At 35.6% G+C, this 21,136-nt stretch overlaps 1 protein-coding gene across 16 annotated transcripts in view; it reads right to left on the bottom strand.

Annotated features, from left to right (window-relative positions):
• Positions 1 to 21,136, bottom strand: part of ANKRD26 (ankyrin repeat domain 26) — an 89,185-nt gene that overhangs the window by 29,780 nt on the left and 38,269 nt on the right. For 7 of the 16 annotated variants that reach the window (XM_032623347.1, XM_032623351.1, XM_032623356.1 and 4 more), the window contains 8 exons: positions 16,414 to 16,671; positions 13,888 to 13,970; positions 11,633 to 12,745; positions 9,760 to 9,911; positions 7,076 to 7,246; positions 5,035 to 5,068; positions 4,610 to 4,751; positions 1,335 to 1,548 (listed from right to left, as the gene is read on the bottom strand). In XM_032623347.1, the coding sequence (XP_032479238.1) occupies positions 1,335 to 1,548; positions 4,610 to 4,751; positions 5,035 to 5,068; positions 7,076 to 7,246; positions 9,760 to 9,911; positions 11,633 to 12,745; positions 13,888 to 13,970; positions 16,414 to 16,671 (2,167 nt within the window). The remainder of the gene's footprint in view (positions 1 to 1,334; positions 1,549 to 4,609; positions 4,752 to 5,034; positions 5,069 to 7,075; positions 7,247 to 9,759; positions 9,912 to 11,632; positions 12,746 to 13,887; positions 13,971 to 16,413; positions 16,672 to 21,136) is intronic. The other 9 variants (XM_032623359.1, XM_032623360.1, XM_032623358.1 and 6 more) reach the window with 7 other exon arrangements.

The raw sequence follows: 21,136 nt of genomic DNA, 5'->3' as shown, positions 1-21,136 counted from the left end.
CAAGACTAGGCTAGGGAATCTAATATCTGTTGCCCCACACTTTTTATGTTTCTTCTTTTGCAACATTTTCAACTTGTTGATTATTATCTATTTAATAAATCATTTTAAATCCCGTAAGGCAGGATCCATATTAATTAATTAAACAATAGAGAGTATTTTGTGCTTTCAGCACAACCTTTGAACTAATTTTATCTCTGTATGAAAGAGATATTGAATAAACTAATCAGTAATCACCTTCCATTTTTACCTTTTATTTCATCCATGCATATGTTAAGAATAAAACTGCATAAATTTTGTTTTGAGAAAAATGGCCGTTTCATACTTCTGTGGGTGGGAGTGTAAAGTAATATAAACTTTCTGGAGAACAATTTAGAAACATGGATCAAAGACCTTTTTTAAAAGTTCTCATACTTTAACCAAATAACACAATATTAAAGAATTTATTCAAAATAAATAATCATAAATGTAGAAATGAATTTATAGAAGAGACGTTCCTAGTAGCATTAAATATAATACAGAAAAATGAAAAACAACTGAAATTCAATTTGTTAAAAAAATAATGACTATAATTCAAAAAGACACAAGCACCCCAATGTTCATTGCAGCACTATTTACAATAGCCAGGTCATGGAAGCAACGTAAATGCCCATCAACAGATGAATGGATAAAGAAGATGTGGCACATATATACAATGGAATATTACTCAGCCATAAAAAGGAACGAAATTGGGTCATTTGTTGTGACGTGGATGGATCTAGAGACTGTCATACAGAGTGAGGTAAGTCAGAAAGAGAAAAACAAATATCGTAGATTAACACATATATGTGGAATCTAGAAAAATGGTACAGGTGAACTGGTTTGCAAGGCAGAAATAGAGACACAGATGTAGAGAACAAACGTATGGACACCAAGGGGGGAAAGCAGCAGGGTGGGATAAACTGGGAGCTTGGGATTGACATGTATACACTAATATGTATAAAATGGATAACTAATAAGAACCTGCTATATAAAAAAAATAAATAAAATTTTTAAAAAAGAGAGATTACAAAAAAAATGAGGCTTCATATGGAGGACTTCTGTATAGCCATGAAAATGATGATTTGGAAATATATACATTAAATTATTAGTAGAAGTATCCACTGTTAAGAACTTGCTATATTATTTCCAAGAATTTCACACTCCACAACACTAATGAAGTTTTCTCCCCTGTAAAATCCCAGCAGGTAAGTTAGCAATTATAAAACTTCCCATAGTATTAAAGTAAATACACATCTGTAGTATTACAGTAAATAAAAACAGTTCAAATATTTCTTTAAAACCAAGATGTTCAATACCTCAAGCTGCAGAGCTCTTGTTCCCACTCCACTTTTTGATGCTCTAACTGTGATTTTATTTCTTTTGTTTCTGATAGCTCCTTTTGTAGCCCACTAACCTTACTTTCCAGTTTTTTATTTTTTCCTGTAAGTAGTTCACAGTGATTTTTTTTAAGTTCTATTAATCTTTCATATGAAAGAACTGCATTCTGAATTTTCAATAAGCTAACAGAATCTGCATTAGGAAGAAAACAAAGATAGAAATAAAATATGAGTAATTTTTGTGTATAAAGCACTGTGCATTTTCACCTTAACTCATCCATACATTGAACAAATACATTTTTTTTTTTTTTGGCCATGCCACACAGCATGCGGGATCTTAATTCCCTGACCAGGAGTTCAAGTGGTTAAATACACAATGCCCCAAAGAGGTGGAGGAAAGAGACAGAAAAAAAATATTTGAAGAAAAGAATGGCCAACAACTTTCTAGACTTAATGAAAACTACAATCTCACAGATCCAGGAGGATCTGGCAAGGAGAGAAGAAGTGGAAGTAAACTATTTTGTAATATTCTTATCCTATATATGACGTGGTACAATATTACTTGAAGGTGGACTGTGATAGCCCTAAGTAAAATACTGTAAACCCTAAAGCAACCACTAAAATAGTGAAACAAAAGAGTTACAGTTAATAAACCAAAAAAACAAAAAAGAAATAAAACTACATCATAAAAATTACTCGATTAGTCTAAAAGATGGCAGAAAAAGAAGAGGGGAACAAAGAACAGATGGGATAAACAGAAATCAAACAGCATAATGACAGATTCAAACCTACTGCATCAATAATCACATTAAGTGAAAATGGTCTGAAAACCTCAATTAAAAAGCAGATTGTCAGGGACATCACTGGTGGCGCAGTGGTCAAGAATCCACCTGCCAACACAGGGGGCACAGGTTCGAGCCCTGGTCCTCCCACATGTCATGGAGTAACTAAACCCATGCGCCACAACTACTGAGCCCACATGCCACAATTACTGAAGCCCATGGGCCTACAGCCTGTGCTCCACAGCAAGAGAAGCCACCGCAGTGATAAGCCTGCGCACCACAATGAAGAGTAGCCCCCACTCGCCGTAACTAGAGAAAGCCCATGTGCAGCAATGAAGACCCAACGCAGCCAAAAATTAATTAATTAATTAATTTTTAAGAAAAAGCAGATTGTCAAACTGGATCAAAAAGCAAGACCCAACTGTATGCCACCTACAAGAAATGCACTTTAAACACACAGACATAAATTTGTAATAAGGTTAGAAATAAGATATACCACACAACAAACAAACAAAAAAGATATACCACAGTAACATGTGACAAAACAAAGCTAAGCTAGACTGGCTATATTGATACCAAACAAAGTAGACTTCAGAGCAAAAAACATTATCAGCAATAAACAAGGTCATTCATAATGATGAGTGTCAATTAATAAGAAGCATAACAACCCTAAACGTGTATGTGCCTAATAACTTCAAAATATATGAAGCAAAACTTGAGAGAACTGCAAAGAAAAATAGACAAATCCACAATTACAGTCTGAGATTTCAACACCCCTCAATGAATAAGTGATAGAAAGAGCAGGCAGAAAATCAGCAAGGATACTGTAGACCTGAACACCACCATTCTTTTCAAGTAGCCATGGAACACTTACCAAAAAAAGACTATATTCTGGGTTATAAAATAAAGGAGTAAGTCAAAAGGATTTAAGTCATACAAAGTATGTTCTCTGACCACAAAGCAATCAAACTGGAGATCAAGAACAAAAATATTTCTGGAAAATACTCCAATATTTGAAAACTAAATAACACACATCTAAATAACCCTTGGATTAAAGAGGTAATGAAAAGAGGAATTACAAAGTATTTTGAACTGAATAAAAATGAATACATAATATATTACAATTTGTGGAATACTGCTTACTTGCATGACAATTTATAGCACTGAATGTCTATATTAGAAAAGAAGGTCTCAAATCAATGACCTTGGCTTCCAACATAAAAATCCAGAAAAAGAGCAAATTAGGGGACTTCCCTGATGGTTCAGTGGTTAAGGATCTGCCTTCCAATCCAGGGGACGTGGGTTCGATTCCTGGTCGGGGAACTAAAACCCCACATGCCATGGGGCAACTAAGCCCGCCCGCTGCAACTATTGAACACGCAAGCCACAACTAGAGAGGCAGCATGCCGCAACTACAGAGCCCACACACGCTGGAGCCCACACCCCATCTGGAGTGTCACAAATACTGAGCCCACACGCCACAACTAGAGAGAGAAGCCCACATGCTGCAACGAAAGATCCCACGTGCCGCAACTAAGACCCAACGCAGCCAAAAATAAAATAAAATAAATAAATATTTTTTAAAAAAGAGCAAAGTAAACCCAAAGGAAGCAGAAGAAAGGAAATAAAAAACATCAAAGAAAAAATCAATGAGAAAAAACAAAACAAAACAAAAAAGACATGGAAAAATCAATGAGGGACTTCCCTGGTGGCACAATGGTTAAGAATCCACCTGCCAATGCAAGGGACATGGGTTTGATCCCTGGTCTGGGAAGATCCCACATGCCTCAGAGCAACTAAGCCTGTGTGCCAAAACTACTAAGCCTGCATTCTAGCGCCCGCAAGCCACAACTACTGAGCCCGCGTGCCACAACTACTGAAGCCCACGCACCTAGAACCCATGCTCCACAACAAGAGAAGCCACAGCAATGAGAAGCCTGCACACTGAACGAAGAGTAGCCCCCGCTCACCACAACTAGAGAAAGCCTGTACACAGCAACGAAGAACCAAGAGAGCCAAAAATAAATAAATAAATAAATAAATATTTTAAAAATCAGTGAAACCAAATATATTCAGAAGATGAATAAAAGTGATAAACCTCTAGCCAGGCTGATAATGAAAAAAAAAGAGAGAGAGAAGGCACAAATTACCAATTTCACAGAAATGAGTAATGAGAAATTACTACAGATTCTATAGATATTAAAAGACTGACAGTAATATTATGAACATTATGTAAATAAATTTGGCAACTCAGATGAAGTGGGTAAATTCCTTGAGAGAGGGAAATTACCAAAGCTCAATCAAGAAAGAACAAATAAACTAAATAGCCCTATATCTAAAAAAGAAACTAAAGTCCTAGTTAAAGACCTTCCCACAAAGAAAATTCCAGGCCCAAGTGGCTACACTAGTGAATTCTACCAAATATTACAACAGTATACACAAAAAGGCTTTATATTTATACCATGGTCCTACCTTTACACTCCATGCCAAGTTGCTCAATTAGCAACATGGAATTCTTATAATTAGAGTAAAGCATCTGGCAATCCTCAAAAGCTGTTTCAGATGACTGAGTTAAGTCATCAAGGTCATCCATAGAATCAATTTGCTCTTTGACCTACAAATAAAAAGTACTATTTCACAATGTCCCCAAAATATTTATAAAATATACTAAGTGTACAGAGATGATAAATATCTCTTTATTAAAGCAAAAACACAGATACTTTTTAAAAGAACAGATTTTTATCAAAGGGATAATTTAATCAACAGTGTTTCTAAATTATTTTTTCAAAGTAAATGTCTCTACAACAAAGGAAGATTTTTTATTTTTCCACTATACCTTTTACAAAGTAATTTTTTACTACAGGATAGTATTTTTTATAATTAATTTTTTACTCTACCTTGTTCTTTTCGTTAGATGTTTCCTTTGTAGCCCTAAAAAAACAAACAATTCTTTTCAGGCAAACATTAAATACTTAAAATACAAAGAATACCTAAACCTATTGTTTTTTACATAAAATCTTTGTATCGGTAATTAATTTTCTATAAAAGAGATTAAACAATAAATAGAAAGAGTAACATTAAAAGACAAAGAAAATATACCATAATAATATTAACAAAACATTAAATTAGATCAAGCTGACAATCAAAGGAAAAGGAAAAACATAATGTTACTTGAATTATTTGATAGGAAGAAATATACCAGGGTTTTTTGTTATTGTCATTTTCAATAAAAACTAACTTTATGGAACTAAAACCTATTTGGAAAGTATTAAGTCCTTATGTGAAAGAAACTCTTTTTTTTTTTTTTTTTGCGTTATGCAGGCCTCTCACTGTTGTGGCCTCTCCCATTGCGGAGCACAGGCTCCGGACACGCAGTCTCAGCAGCCATGGCTCACGGGCCCAGCCGCTCCGCGGCATGTGGGATCCTCCCGGACCGGGGCACGAACCCATGTCCCCTGCATCGGCAGGCGGACTCTCAACCACTGCGCCACCAGGGAAGCCCAGAAACTCTTTTTTAATAATCATGATATTAGCTTTTTGAGGACTTACTATGTAACTGCTATGCATTATTATAAGCACCTTACATGTCTTAAAGGCATTTTAATCCTCACAACAATTCTGGGAGAGAGGTAAATACATTAGGTCCTTTACAGAGGAAGAAATGGAGCACAGAAAGGCTAAGTAACTTGCCCACACCCCTACAGCAGATCAGCAGCAGACCCAGAATTCAAACCCAGGAAATCTGGCTTCAACACTTGTGTTTCACAATATGATGAGAAGGTAATATTTATTTTTAAGTGTTTTTAAGTAATATGATAGCAAATGAATATGTATTATTATTCCATGTCTAGTTATAACTATAAATAATAATTTCTGAATCTTACACATATTTTTTAAAAATAAAAAGGCTTTAGACCTAGGCAATATTGGAATTCTATTTTCAATAAAGATTTGCTTTTGTAAAGAAATTCATCAGCAGGCATTCATTCACCCATTCAGCTGTTTATTCATGCATTCAAATATACTTAGCGCACAATACGTGTTAATGACACTTTTAGTATAGGAAGCATGACTTTTGTAATTTAGAACTTTATAATCCAAAAGTAATAATCTGTGATAGATTGTTAATAGTTTTTTTTTCTATCGAATATAAACAAAATCTTACCCTTTTCCCTGGAATCTAAACCACTATGAAGTTAACATAATCTGTTTTAGAGTACCTCACAAAACCATAGCCACTCATGATGATACTGTCATCTAGAATTATCAAGGAATGATTAAATCCTATTCAGTATGGCCTAAATGTTTGTAAATTTATGATTATATAATTTTTAAAAATCTATGTATGATAGAATAATTTTTAAGTACTCATCTGCATATTCAATTATATAAGAATATTACACTTCAAAATCAACGAACAAGCCCTTACCATAAAACTATACGTGAATAGAAGTATTATGTACAATTAGTTTACTATAATATTTTAAAGATAATGTAATACAATCAATAAGCTTTCTAATATTGGACATGCAAACAAGATTAAACGGAATAAATGCATCCTCTACTGGCTCATTTCCAACAGCATACAAACATACTCTAAAAACTCCCATCTTAACGTAAAAAGAAAAAGGAAACTCCCTTGAACTCCACATTCCTCTTCAGTTACCATCCAGTTCTCTATTGCCTTTCCCAGTAAATATTCCCTAAGGAGCCGTTTATACTTATTCACTACAGTCCAACTTCCATGGGGAATATTTATTGAAACTACTTCTGGTCAAAGCCACTCGTCCTCATCTTAACCTTTCAGCAGCGTTCATCTGGTATAGTTGAGAATTCTCTTGTCGTGGCCTGTACACTATATTATGCTGTTCTATTTCCAGAAAAAGTATTCAGTGCTAATATTTCTTGACCTAAAAATAAAGAATTTGTAGATTTTACCTGCCATCATCCTGATCTACTTCACTTAAACTGCTGTCATCATTCATGTGTAGCAGACCACCGATCAGTGAATCAGCCTTCTCAAACATTGGTGTAATCACACATTCTTTTGATGTCCAGTTTTCATTTTCATTTTTCTTTACTTCCTTCATATGCACGCCAGGACCGTTACTTTAAAAAATCCATAAAAAAGCCAATGTTTTCTAATAATTCTACTGATAAAGAATTAAAAAACCAATTTTTAAAAAAATTCCAACTCTTGGGGCTTCCCTGGTGGCGCAGTGGTTGAGAATCTGCCTGCCGATGCAGGGGACACGGGTTCGTGCCCCGGTCCGGAAGGATCCCACATGCCGCGGAGCGGCTGGGCCCCTGAGCCATGGCCGCTGAGCCTGCGCGTCCGGAGCCTGTGCTCTGCAACAGGAGAGGCCACAACAGTGGGAGGCCCGCGTACCACAAAAAAAAAAAAAAAAAAAAAAAAAATTCCAGCTCTTACCCATCATAAGTCATTTATTAGTTCACAAAACAGTTATGAAGTACCAACCATATGCAAGCAAATACAAATTCTTGCTTCAAAGACAGATACACAATTATGATACATATGAAAGTTATAAGTGAACATAGGAAAGCTTTACAGAAGAGGTTAAATAAACAGAGGAGGTCATGAGGAAAAGAAAATGGAGAAAATCATTCTACTTGGTGATTAGAATGTGAGCACAAAGATCAGGCACATGGCGTCTAGGTATTTCCTAGGAACTTGGAAGGAAAAGTACAAAATACATGGAAGGAAGCAGAGAGATGAGTCTGGAAAGACATTCTGAAGAACCTCAAGTGCTACACTGAAAAGCTGAAGTTCACTGCCTAAAAGCAATGATTCTTAGACATGGGAGTAATAATTAGATTTCTACTATATTGTTTTGTTTTGATATATAATGTTTAACTTACATGATTTTTAAAAATAACATGAGGTACATATAACATGAAAGAAGAACTCAAGGAAATATCTTGGGGGGAAAATTTACTTTTAAACACCCACATGTTGGGGTCATGTCAGCATCAGGGCTGAAAAATAGGTACCTCATAGTATCCCTCCACCACCAGCAACAATTTGGCATCTATCCATGGACAAAAGTGGCTTTGTGGGAGTTGCAGGATCCAGCACCATAAACCAAGGGACGTGGGAAGAGTCCTGCCCACCCAACTGGTAACAGACATACAGATCACATCCCTGCTGTGGACCCTGCATGGCCCATGAACTGGCTCCAGCCACTCTTAACAACGTCCAGGGAACCCCTGGAAAACACTGTCTTAGACAATCACCCACAGACGAGAGAGCCTTTGTGGAAATCCAGGTTTCCAGCAGAGAAGTGCCAGCATACCACTGGAACAAAAAAATGCAAGTTGGGGTACACTGGAGAGGGCAGTTATTAAAGACTGGAAGAGGTGACTGCTACTTCAAATGCAAAGACAGCAATGCAAAACTTCAAGTAACATAAAAAAAATCAAGAAAACATGACACTACCAAAAGATCACAATAATCTTCCAGTAACAAATCCCAAAGACATGGAGGTCTGCAATCTACCTGATAGAGAATTCAAAATAGTAGTTTTAAGGAAACTCAGTGAGCTACAAGAAAACACAGAAAGACAACCCAACAAAATCAGGAAAGTAATACACAAACAAGATGAGGAGTTTAACAAAGAGACAGAAATAATAAAAAAGAACCAAATGGAAATTCTGGAACTGAAGAATACAATGAATGAAAGGAAAAATGCGATAAAGAACACTGACAGCAGAATGGATCAAACAGAAGAGAGAATCTGTGAGTTAAGAGACAGGAGCTTTGAAATTTTCCAATTAGAGAAGAATAAAGGAAAAAGAATGAAAAAGTGGGAAGAAAGCCTACATGAATTACCAGATACTATCAAAAGAAATAATTCATAAATCATTGCAGTTCCAGAAAGAGAAGATAGGGAGAAGGTGGCAGAAAGCTTATTTAAAGAAAAAATGGTTGAGAACTTCCTAAACCTGGGGAGAGATTTGGATATCCAAGTTCCTAAAGCTTATAGGTCACCAAACAAACTCAACTTAAAGAAATCCTCACCAGGAGACATTATAACAAACCTGTCAAAACTCAAAGACAAAGAGAGAGTCTTAAAAGCAGCAAAAGTAAAGAGGCTTGTAAATTATAAGGGAATCCCCATAAGTCTATCAACGGATTTCAAGAGAGTAGGACGACATATTCAAAGTGCTAAAAGAAAAAAACTGCCAACCAAGAATACTCTATCCAGAAAAGTTGTCTTTCAGAAATGAAGGAAAGATAAAGACTTTCCCAAACAAAGCAAAGCTGAGGGAGGTCATCACCACTAGACCTGCCTCACAAGAAATGCTGAAAGGAGTCTTCAAGCTCTAATCAAAGGATGCTAATTAGTAACACAAAATATATTTAAATATACAACACACTGGTAAAGGTAAGTATACAGTCAAATCCAGAATACTCTAATACTGTAATACGGTGGTGTGTTAACCAATTAACTCTAGTATTAAGGCTAAAGGACAAGAGTATTAGAAATAACTATAACCCTAGTAAAATATAAAATTTGTTAATCATGAACATTAGCTCAAATGAGAACTTGTTTTATAGGAAAATAACAATTATCTATTGTTAAATACTGACATAGGCTTACCTATCAGAATCTTCATTCTCCATGGTAGGAAACTGTTGGTTATTAGTTTTTCTGCTCTTTCTCTGTTGAATTAATCCACTGTCATCAGCATCATATATGTTTTCTGATACTTCCATTTCACTACTTTTGTGCTTATTCTTTTCTTCTTCAACCTTTAATGATTAAAGTTTGACACTACATATAATTGTTATTACCTTATTCATTATAAAGACCTTTTCATTTTCATTAATTATTTGACTCAGAGTTTACCCCAGTTTTAAGCAATAAAAATAGTTTTGTGCTTACTTTAATTTTTTTTAATTACAAGTCATTGAAATTTTTGTAAATTCTGCTTCTTTCTGTTTGAGGAAAAGAAATAAAGTTTTAAAAATTTCAAAAAGGGCTTTTTAATGTGTGCAGCTATTCACATCCACTCTTCCCCGACTGATGGCAGAGATAGAGAAATAAAGAGACAAAGACACAAAATTTGTCCTCTTCGGTCTTTACCACCTGGATTTTGCATTAAACAGCCAAATTTAGAGAATGTGACACCTTGGTGCTTCAGTAACAAAAAGGAAACATTCTTCTTTTTGCACTGAAGCTATTCTTCCCCCACTGCCTTTTACAATTCTTTTTCCATTTGGATCCTGGGAATATCAAAAAAGTGACAGTGTTCACTAAAATATATGAACCAAAGTTTACCAAAAAACAGGAGTAGAGTGAAATTAATGAATTGTTAGTTAGTGTGGAATTCTGGAAAATGAGTAATGCCTCCTAATTTCACATTCAATAACCATGAAATTTTATAGCTTAAGGTTATAGAAGTAATTATCTACTTTAGCCCCACTATTTACCAATAATGGGAATAAAACCAAGAAAGGTTCAATGATTTGTCCAAAGCCCCTAAAGTGGCATTTCCTAGCATTTCATGGCACCAAAAGAGATGATACAATTCTGTAACCCTGATTCTGATAAATTACCAAATGAATTCATCAAATTAATCAGATAAGTTAAAAGTGTGACTTTGGCAAAGTAATTTAATGCCTCAGTTGGGGGTAGGGCTCATCTCTTTTTCTTTTAAAGGAGAATATCTAGATTTTTGTCTATCTTTAAAACTCAGTCAATGCACCTCTTACACAAAAGAGCAAACAAACAAATTTAAAAATCTATTACTGGAAGGAAAAAAAGACTCACCGCACGTCAAAACTCAGTTTTCTCCTTTGGAGATAAATACTGAATTTTTTTGCTGAGGGTTTATACTACCTATATGATAAAATCATACATGTCAAAACTTACCACATTTTATTAAACAACATAATGTAAAGGTCTGACTCAACAGAAACATCTGAGAGTGGTGATTAAAGAATATGTGGGAGTACATGTATTTGTTATTAAAAATATCTTAAAGTGGCCATGTTGGAATTCTAAGTGCCAAGGGATTGAGTAAAGCAGAGAAGATCGCACACACTAAAGCACAATAAAGAGATTAGTTTAGCAGGAATACGTGTTTATGTCCCTTCTTTCAGTCATGCTTCCTTCCCATACTATAGAAGTGTAATTTATATTTAAAAGCCAATAGATTTTTAAAAACCCAAAACCCTAGCTTATTATATTTCTTAAGCAATTTCCTTTGTGCTTATTCTGGCTCAGAAGGTCACATGGTATGTAGCTAAATTAGTTTCCCAGTCCATATGAAAGACTGACAGAGAGAGACTTAGGTTGATTAAGGAACAAAAGCCATGAAAATAGTTTCCTATTATTTAGATGGCAGAAGTAATCTATTTCTACACAATTACCTATTTAGCTGACCCCATTTTATTAATAAGTGGAAAATCAGAATGGATCAGATCATTGATAAAGAGAAAGAACAAAGTAGCAGCAAATGAACCTCTACCTCTTTTTGAAGTTGAATTTTCTCTTTTTCCAAAGCCAGGAACTGTACTTGTAACATGCCTATCTCATTCTTAAACCTTTGCATATCTTGCTGTAATTCTTCATTTAGATACACTTTGGATGTTCTGTTACTATTCGGTGGAGAAGAACTCCCATTTTCTAATTCAGGTTCCATGCTTTTATAGTTATTAGCACTGCAATTATCTGCAAGCAATGGCTTCTGGAACCAGTCTTGTATTGGTTTGGTTTTCTTATAAGTATTTGTAACAGCAGAAATATCACGACTTTTTATTTGAATCATGTGTCTCATTTCATTGGAGCGGGCAAGCCATAAATCAAAAAGTCTTTTGGGATCACTAGACTGAGGCATACATCCGGTGTCTAATTTCCAATTAGTGTTATTTTGGTTCATATTTTGTACCATTTGCATATCAAACTCTTGGTCTTCTTGCACTTCAAATGTAACTACTGGGTCCCTTACTTTTTTATTTTTTGTATCATTATAAAAACTCTCCTCATTTTTGTTAAAAACATGTTCAGTGTCTGGTTTATCACTTTCATAGTCTAATTTATTTTCATTTAAATAAAGCTGTGAAGATGATGGGCAAGCATGTCCCCAGTACCCAGAGGTTAAATAAGATGGAAAAACATTTTCAAGACTGGGTTCTTTTTGTTCAGGAAATGCTTGGAATGCTAGAGATACAGATACTCCAAATGCATCTTTTGCCTCACAGTCAGGTATATTATTTGTCAAATTAGAAGGTACTTCCTTTATGTTTGCTCCTTCTTTAGGGGTATCATGTAGTGGCTCTTCCTCAGGACAAACAGTAATTTTGTATTTTTCAAAAATTTCACCAAACTTCTGCTTTAACTCATTTGTGATGAGTTTTAAGTTATTTTTCCACTCTAATTTGCCTTGTTTGGTCCACATTTCCTCATACTTTTGTACACAAGGAAGTCCTGAACATACAGATATGTCCTCTCTATCACATTCATTATTCATTTCTGGTTCTTGAGGCATTTTTTGCAGATGCAAAAGCGGAAGATTAATTGGCTTGATTTGATTTTCAGATGTCTTTTCTGTCAGGGTACATGTTTGTAAAATAACTTTATCCTTAAGTAATCAAGTATGGACAAAGAAAAATTAGAGAATAATTAAAATTCAACCGTTAAACTTCTTAATCTATGTTTAGCTACTCACAAATCACTGGATTACAACTAAGAAGTGAAAAATAACTTGCCTTCGCCTAAAACAGGAGAAAAACATGAACTCACAAACCCAATTTTGTCACTGTTTGTTTGAACTAAATAATTCATATATGTTAAATCTACCAAAAATGAATTAGGAGATGATTTTTAATGTTACAAAGGCTTCCTTACTTAAAAATATTTCACCTCCCTGTACCTTAGAGTCCCTATGTGCACATAAGGATTTTTTTTTAAGGACTAGTAACTGGAGAAGAGACAAACCTTAAATTACTAGGAGCCAAAATCAATTAACATCAATCAGAAAGAGGAACAAATTCCTAAATTTTAATGCAAATTATATACTATGATAGTATTATATATTGATATAATACCTGCTTTCATTCAGTCATATTTTATTCTAATATCCACTAATGAAATTGGATAAAACATTGTTTAATAATATTTACTGGTTTCCTACCCTGAAATGAAATAATTTAGAAAGTTATTGTTTGTACCCTAACAACAAAGGTCCAATTCTGGAAGGTCTGATTCCTTAATAAGCAATTGGGTTGATTGTATGACCCCTTCTCTCCCTGAATGTAGATCCTTAGGTCGATTACATAGAGGTCACAAGACAGAATAAATCTTTAATCTTGGCATTAGTGACTGGCAATTTGAAACTGCAAATTTTGAACAGCTGGGAATGATTTCTCCTTCCATGAATCTAACTCATGGACCATCATTGATATATTGTTCATAATTTCAACTGCTTAATCATACGATTCAGTATTTGATTATCACCTTCTTTATCATGTAAGGAAGAAGCAAACAATATTCAGGAAATTTTTTGGCCTCAATTCCAAGGACAAAATTTAACTCTAAATTATAATAGATTCTAACAATATTTTAAGCTTTGTAATTAAAGCACTATAAAAACGAAATATTAAATTATTATCTATTGATTCTAAGAGGTTAATTTTGAAAGGTAATTTCATTTGAACTCTGGTATGTCGTTAAAGCATAGAAAACAATATTGAGCCAGAAATTTACATTTACATTTTTACATACCTGTGAGTGGTTATTTTCACTTCCATCAAGCCTCTCTTGTGCTTCCTCCGATGTTATTTCTAAGTCTAGTTCTGCTGACAAATCTATATGTTTAGTTAAAATTAACTATTTAGAACAGTTAGATAAAAGACATAATCTTTATAAAATAGATTTTAAAGCATTTATCAAATGACAAGTTAAATTAAGCTTAATCTTTAGCTGAATATTTACTTCTTTAAGAAATACTTCTAATTACCTAAAACTTCAACAAACCATCTGGGAAATACCAGATGTCACCATGTTACAGGCACACAAACATCTCAAAGATTCATTTACAAATTCATCCACCAAACATCAATGAACAGAACAATCAAAAACCAAACAAAATTTAAAAATACAGGACAAACATATAAAGTCACAACATACTCTGTTCTCTACTTCATAATAGTACCGATTTAACAACACACCAAGCTTCAACTGCAACGTTATTCATGGTTTCCAAAATTACTGTCACTTTTCATGCTTTTATCAGTTCCTTAATCTGAAATGCTTTCCTCTACTCTTCTGACAAATTTCTTTTCATCTTTTAAGACCCAGCCTGCTTTGTGAACTCCTCCTTGATTACAGCTCTCTTTCCCCAAATAGGTATCTCTTTCCTAGTAGCTACCTTAGTACTTTATAGATTTTTCTAGTGTATCTTCATCACCTGAACTGTAAATTATTTCTTCACGACTATCCTCTTTGCTCCTAGACTGTAGAGAACAATCTCTTGAAATCATCTTTATATACACAGTCTTTATTTATTTTACTCAATAATTATTTACTGAGTTCCTGCTCAGTACTAAACATTGCAGTTTAAAGAAGAATGTAGATAAAAGGTGTCAGGGATGGCTTTTCTAGAGATAATGCCTGAGCTGAGACTTACATAGTGAGGTCAGTCAGATTCAAGGGAACAGAGGACAGGAAAGGGAGAGAGCATGGAAAGCTGTAGCAAGACAGGGAGAGAAGCATACATAAAACAGGGTAAATATTTGTCTAAAATACAGGGATAGATGAGAGAGCATCACCAGCAGTTCAGAATTCCAGAGCAAAGGACAGACAGAAAGGGCTAGAGAGGGAGAGTCAGGTAGAAGTTAGATTATGAAAGCCTCGTGTCATTCTAAGATGGCTGAACATTAATATGCTTTAAAGAGTGGTTCACGATCACTGGTGCATTTGAGATAGATCACTCTAAATGCTGCGGGAGGGATGAATTTGAAGGCCATACAAATAAATAGAGGGAGACGAATTTGATGGCATTATAATGCAAAAAAAAGATGATGCAGGCCTACACTGAGGGACTGTTTCCAGAAATATTTAAGATATAAAATTACCAGGACCCAGCATAGAATAAATCTTTATTAAATAAATAAATGCACGAATCCTGGGTCCCTCAAGAACTAGACTCTGCTTATTACTTTAAAAGGTATCAACTGAGAAGAGAAATGATCTGCATGAACTGTTTTAAGTTGCTTGTATTTAGTTTCCAGTTTTCCTGTTTCACATCTTCCTGTGTTGAGGGGGCTCGTGTAGGTGTTTCGTTTGAATTCGTGCTTCTTGGACCTACCAAGCTCATGGAGAAATGAGAGCACACAAGTCACTTGTATAGATAAAAAAAACTTTGAGTTTATAGCTTGTAGTCACTACTCTAGGAGATAACTGAGAATCTTTTGTAAATGTAACATTAATTCTACAGGTAAGGAAAGACAAGAAGATAAAACTATAGGACTGGAAAAAGAAAACAGTGTATGATTTATTACTATAGCCCTGATCATATGACGGATCAAGGGCACTAAATTAATTGGTATTTATGTAGAACATATATTAGGTGTGGCTAGTCAATAGACTGGGCATCCTAGTAGAATTAGAATTGATTTTCCATATACTATTTTTAAATGATCAGCACTCCTTAAAACCAATATCCCTTGTGAACTATTAATTCATTAAAAATAATAAGTTGATATACTATGTGGACACAGCTAAGAAGGAGGGACTATGTAGCAATCCCCAATGACTCCCATTACCGCTGGGAAAGCCAATTCTAAAATATATAAACTCATAGAAAATACAAGAAATAGTTTAGTGTTTGGTTTTGGAGGTGCTTTTTTAGTTACATTGAATATAGTTATAACTAATACAAATGAATTCAGAGCTAAACAAAAATAAAGCCAAAAAAACTACACTTTGAGAAAGGAATCTTGAGATGTCTACCTAGGTTTCCCAACTAGTCCCAAAATTCTAAATATAATCCTGCTACCCACTCTCAGGTGTACGCTAAATACTAGCCTAACGAACTTATTCTCTCTCCTAATTCTGTTTGTTATTTATTATGTTGCTTTGGTCAGAGGAAGAATGCAAACGTCTTGCTAAAAGACGTTTGGCTGCAGGTTGAATAAAAGGAGTAAACACAAAGCAGATTTTGCCACAAAATGATTTTGGAAACATCAGGATTATGGTGAAGCCATGCCGAGGTGGCCTACGGTTGAGTGCTCTGTGCTTATTTATTACCTTGTTTGCTTTCTCTGTTTTCTGGCAGTTGTGACTCACACAGGTCATGGAGCGTGTAATTCCCTAACAGAAACACCGCTCCGATATTAATCTTTTCTTTATCTATTAAGGTCATCTGTCCAAATTCTGTGGCTGCTGACTGATTTTTGGTCATTGATTGTGACACAAATGGATATTTATCATCAACTTTCAAATGCCCGGCTCTCTGACAAGTCTCATTATTGAGCGTCAAACTAGCAGAATCCCAATCTGAAAAATCTGAAAACAAAGTTTCCATTTATTAGAATGTGAATACTAATACAAATTTGACTAACCTGAACAAATTCTTTCTTCAGAGAAGCAGTCCCATGTCCTCCATGTCCTCCTCTCCCCCCAAACACACTACTTCTTCATGGCTTATTGTATCTTACATGTCATTGCCATTCATATAGATATGTTAACTACTGCCTCTCATTTTTTCTACTTTTTTTTTTTTTTTTTTTTTTTTTTGCCATACGCGGGCCTCTCACTGTTGTGGCCTCTCCTGATGCAGACCACAGGCTCCGGACGTGCAGGCTCAGCGGCCAAATCACAGGCCTAGCCGCTCCACGGCATGTGGGATCTTCCCAGACCGGGGCGCGAACCCATGTCCCCTGCATCGGCAGGTGGACTCTCAACCACTGCGCCACCAGGGAAGCCTCTCATTTTTTCTACTTTTTAATTTTCTAGTATTACTTACTTTGATTCACCCATCAATCTCTATTATATATTCTGTATACCATAAGAACTTTATTAATAATTATGTTTCTTCAACATATGAATTTTTTCATTAACAAAATTATGTCTAACCATTTATTTTATGTTTAAATATGCATGACAGTATTGTGTGTTCCAGAGACATGGGTTTTAAAAAATCTTTTAATGAATGGTACTACTTTAATTACAATGAGATGGACTTTCCTCAATGTACCAATGTATCTTTAGAAATCATTGTTTAAGCCTTGGATAAATATCATAAATTTACAAAAGAAATGATAGCCTTGAGTGACTAATTGTTTCCAGGTAAAAATAGGATAAGTCTAGGTCCACACTAGATCAAAAGAGCATACAGTGCCATGAGACAGGAAATGAATACATAACAAAAATATTTTTCTTTTTTTAAAGAAAGTAAAATTGTCAGATTTAAATTTCTTAAGACAAATCAGAGCTGAACCAAGATGGTGGAGTAGAAGGATGTGCTCTCACTCCCTCTTGTGAGAACACCAGAATCACAACTAGGTGCTGGACAATCATCGACAGGAAGACACTGGAACTCACCAAAAAAGATACCCCACATCCAAACACAAAGGAGAAGCCACAATGAGATGGGATGAGGGGTGCAATCACAGCAAAATCAAATCCCATAATTGGTGGGTGGGTGACTCATAGACTGGAGAACACTTATACCACAGAAGTCCACCCACTAGAGTGAAGGTTCTGAGCCCCATGTCAGGCTTCCCAATCTGGGGGTCCGACAACAGGAGGGGGAATTCGTAGAGAAACAGACTTTGAAGCCTAGTGGAATTTGATTGCAGGACTTCGACAGGACTGGGGGAAACAGAGACTCCACTCTTGGTGGGCACACACAAAGTAGTGTGCGCATCGGGACCCAGAGGAAGAAGCAGTGACCCCAGGAGAGACTGAACCAGACATACCTGCTAGTGTTGGAGGGTCTCCTGCAGAGGCGGGGGTGGCTGTGGCTCATCGTGGGGACAAGAACATGGGCAGCAGAAGTTCTGGGAAGTACTCCTTGGCGTGAGCCCTCCCAGAGTCTGCCATTAGCCCTACCAAAGAGCCCAGGTAGGCTCCACTGTTGGGTTGCCTCAGGCTAAACAACCAACAGGGAGGGAACCCAGCCCCACCCATCAGCAGTCAAGCAGATTAAAGTTTTACTGAGCTCTGCCCACCAGAGCAAAAGTCAGTTCTACCCACCACCAGTCCTCCCATCAGGAAACCTGCACAAGCCTCTAAGATAGCCTCATCCACCAGAGGGCAGACAGGAGAAACAAGAAGAACTACAATCCTGCAGCCTGTGGAACAAAAACCACACTCACAGAAAGACAGACAAGATGAAAAGGCACAGGGCTATGTACCAGATGAAGGAACACGATAAAACCCCAGAAAAACAACTAAATGAAGTGGAGACAGGCAACCTTCCAGAAAAAGAATTCAGAATAATGATAGTGAAGATGATCCAGGACGACCTCGGAAAAACAATGGAGGCAAAGATTGAAAAGATGCAAGAAATGTTTAACAAAGACCTAGAAGAGTTAAAGAACAAACAAACAGAGATGAACAATACAATAACTGAAATGAAAACTACACTAGAAGGAATCAATAGCAGAATAACTGAGGCAGAAGAACAGATAAGTGACCTAGAAGACAGAATGGTGGAATTCACTGAGCAGAGGAGAATAAAGAAAAAAGAATGAAAAGAAATGAAGACAGCCTAAGAGACCTCTGAGACAACATTAAATGCAACAACATTCACATTATAGGGGTCCCAAAAGGAGAAGAGAGAGTGAAAGGATCCGAGAAAATATTTGAAAAGATTATAGTCGAAAACTTCCCTAACATGGGAAAGGAAATAGCCACTCAAGTCCAGGAAGTGCAGCAAGTCCCATACAGGATAAACCCAAAGAGAAACACGCCGAGACACACAGTAATCAAATTTGCAAAAATTAAAGACAAAGAAAAATTTCTGAAAGCAGCAAAGGAAAAACGACAAATAAGATACAAGGGAACTCCCATAAGGTTAACAGCTGATTTCTCAGCAGAAACTCTACAAGCCAGAAGGGAGTGGCATGATACACTTCAAGTGATGAAAGGGAAGAACCTACAACCAGGATTACTCTACCCCGCAAGGATCTCATTCAGATTCGATGGAGAAATCAAAAGCTTTACAGACAAGCAAAAGCTAAGAGAATTCAGCACCACCAAACAGGCTCTACAACAAATGTTAAAGGAACTTCTCTAAGTGGAAAACACAAGAGAAGAAAATGATCTACAGAAACAAACCCAAAAGAATTAAGAAAATGGTCATAGGAACATACATATTGATAATTACCTTAAACGTGAATGGATTAAATGCTCCAACCAAAAGACACAGGCTTGCTGAATGGATACAAACACAAGACCCATATATATGCTGTCTACAAGAGACCCACTTCAGACCTAGGGACACATACAGACTGAAAGTGAGGGGATGGAAAAAGATATTCCATGCAAATGGAAAGCAAAAGAAAGTTGGAGTAGCAATACTCATATCAGATAAAATAGACTTTAAAATAAAGAATGTTAAAAGAGACAAGGAAAGATACTATATAATGATCAAGGGATCAATCCAAGAAGAAAATATAACAATTATAAATATATATGCACCTAACATAGGACCACCTCAATATATAAGGTAACTGCTAACAGCTGTAAAAGAGGAAATCAACAATAACACAATAACAGTGGGGGACTTTAACACCTCACTTACACCAATGGACAGATCATCCAAAATGAAAATAAATAAGGAAAGAGAAGCTTTAAATGACACAATAGACCAGACAGATTTAATTGATATTTATAGGACATTCCATCCAAAAACAGCAGATTACACTTTCTTCTCAAGTGCACATGGAACATTCTCCAGGATAGATCACATATTGGGTCACAAATCAAGCCTCAGTAAATTTAAGAAAATTGAAATCGTATCAAGCATCTTTTCTGACCACAATGCTATGAGATTAGAAATGAATTACAGGGGAAAAACGTAAAAAACACAAACACATGGAGGCTAAACACTACGTTACTAAGTAACCAAGAGATCACTGAAGAAATCAAAGAGGAAATCAAAAAATACCTAGAGACAAATGACAATGAAAACACAACAGTCCAAAACCTATGAGATGCAGCAAAAGCAGTCTTAAGAGGGAAGTTTATAGCTATAGAAGCCTACCTCAAGAAACAAGAAAAATCTCAAATAAATAATCTAACCTTACACCTAAAGGAACTAGAGAAAGAAGAACAAACAAAACCCAAAGTTAGCAGAAGGAAAGAAAACATAAAGATCAGAGCAGAAATAAGTGAAACAGAAACAAAGAAAACAATAGCAAAGATCAATAAAACTAAAAGCTGGTTCTTTGAGAAGATAAACAAAATTGATAAACCATTAGCCAGATTCATCAAGAAAAAGAAGAAGAGGATTCAAATCAATAAAATTAGAAATGAAAAAGCAGTTACAACAGACACCACAGAAATACAAAGCATCTTAAGAGACTACTACAAGCAACTCTATGCCAATAAAATGGGCAACCTGAAAGAAATGGACAAATTCTTAGAAAGGTGTAACCTTCCCAGACTGAACCAGGAAGAAATAGAAAATATGAACAGACCAATCACAAGTAATTAAATTGAAACTGTGATTAAAAATCTTCCAGCAAACAAAAGTCGAGGACCAGATGCCTTCACTGGTGAATTCTATCAAACATTTAGAAGAGAGCTAACACCCATCCTTCTCAAATTCTTCCAGAAAATTGTGGAGGAAGGAACACTCCCAAACTCATTCTATGAGGCCACCATCATCCTGATACCAAAACCAGACAAGATACTACAAAAAAAGAAAATTACAGACCAATATCACTGATGAATATAGATGCAAAAGTCCCCAACAAAATACTAGCAAACAGAATCCAACAATGCATTAAAAGGATCATAC

This window comes from Phocoena sinus, chromosome 2 (genome assembly GCF_008692025.1).
Source record: "Phocoena sinus isolate mPhoSin1 chromosome 2, mPhoSin1.pri, whole genome shotgun sequence".
Taxonomy (NCBI): Eukaryota; Metazoa; Chordata; class Mammalia; order Artiodactyla; family Phocoenidae; genus Phocoena; species Phocoena sinus.
Note: the sequence above shows the minus strand (reverse complement) of the source record. Positions and strands in the feature narration are given on the sequence as shown.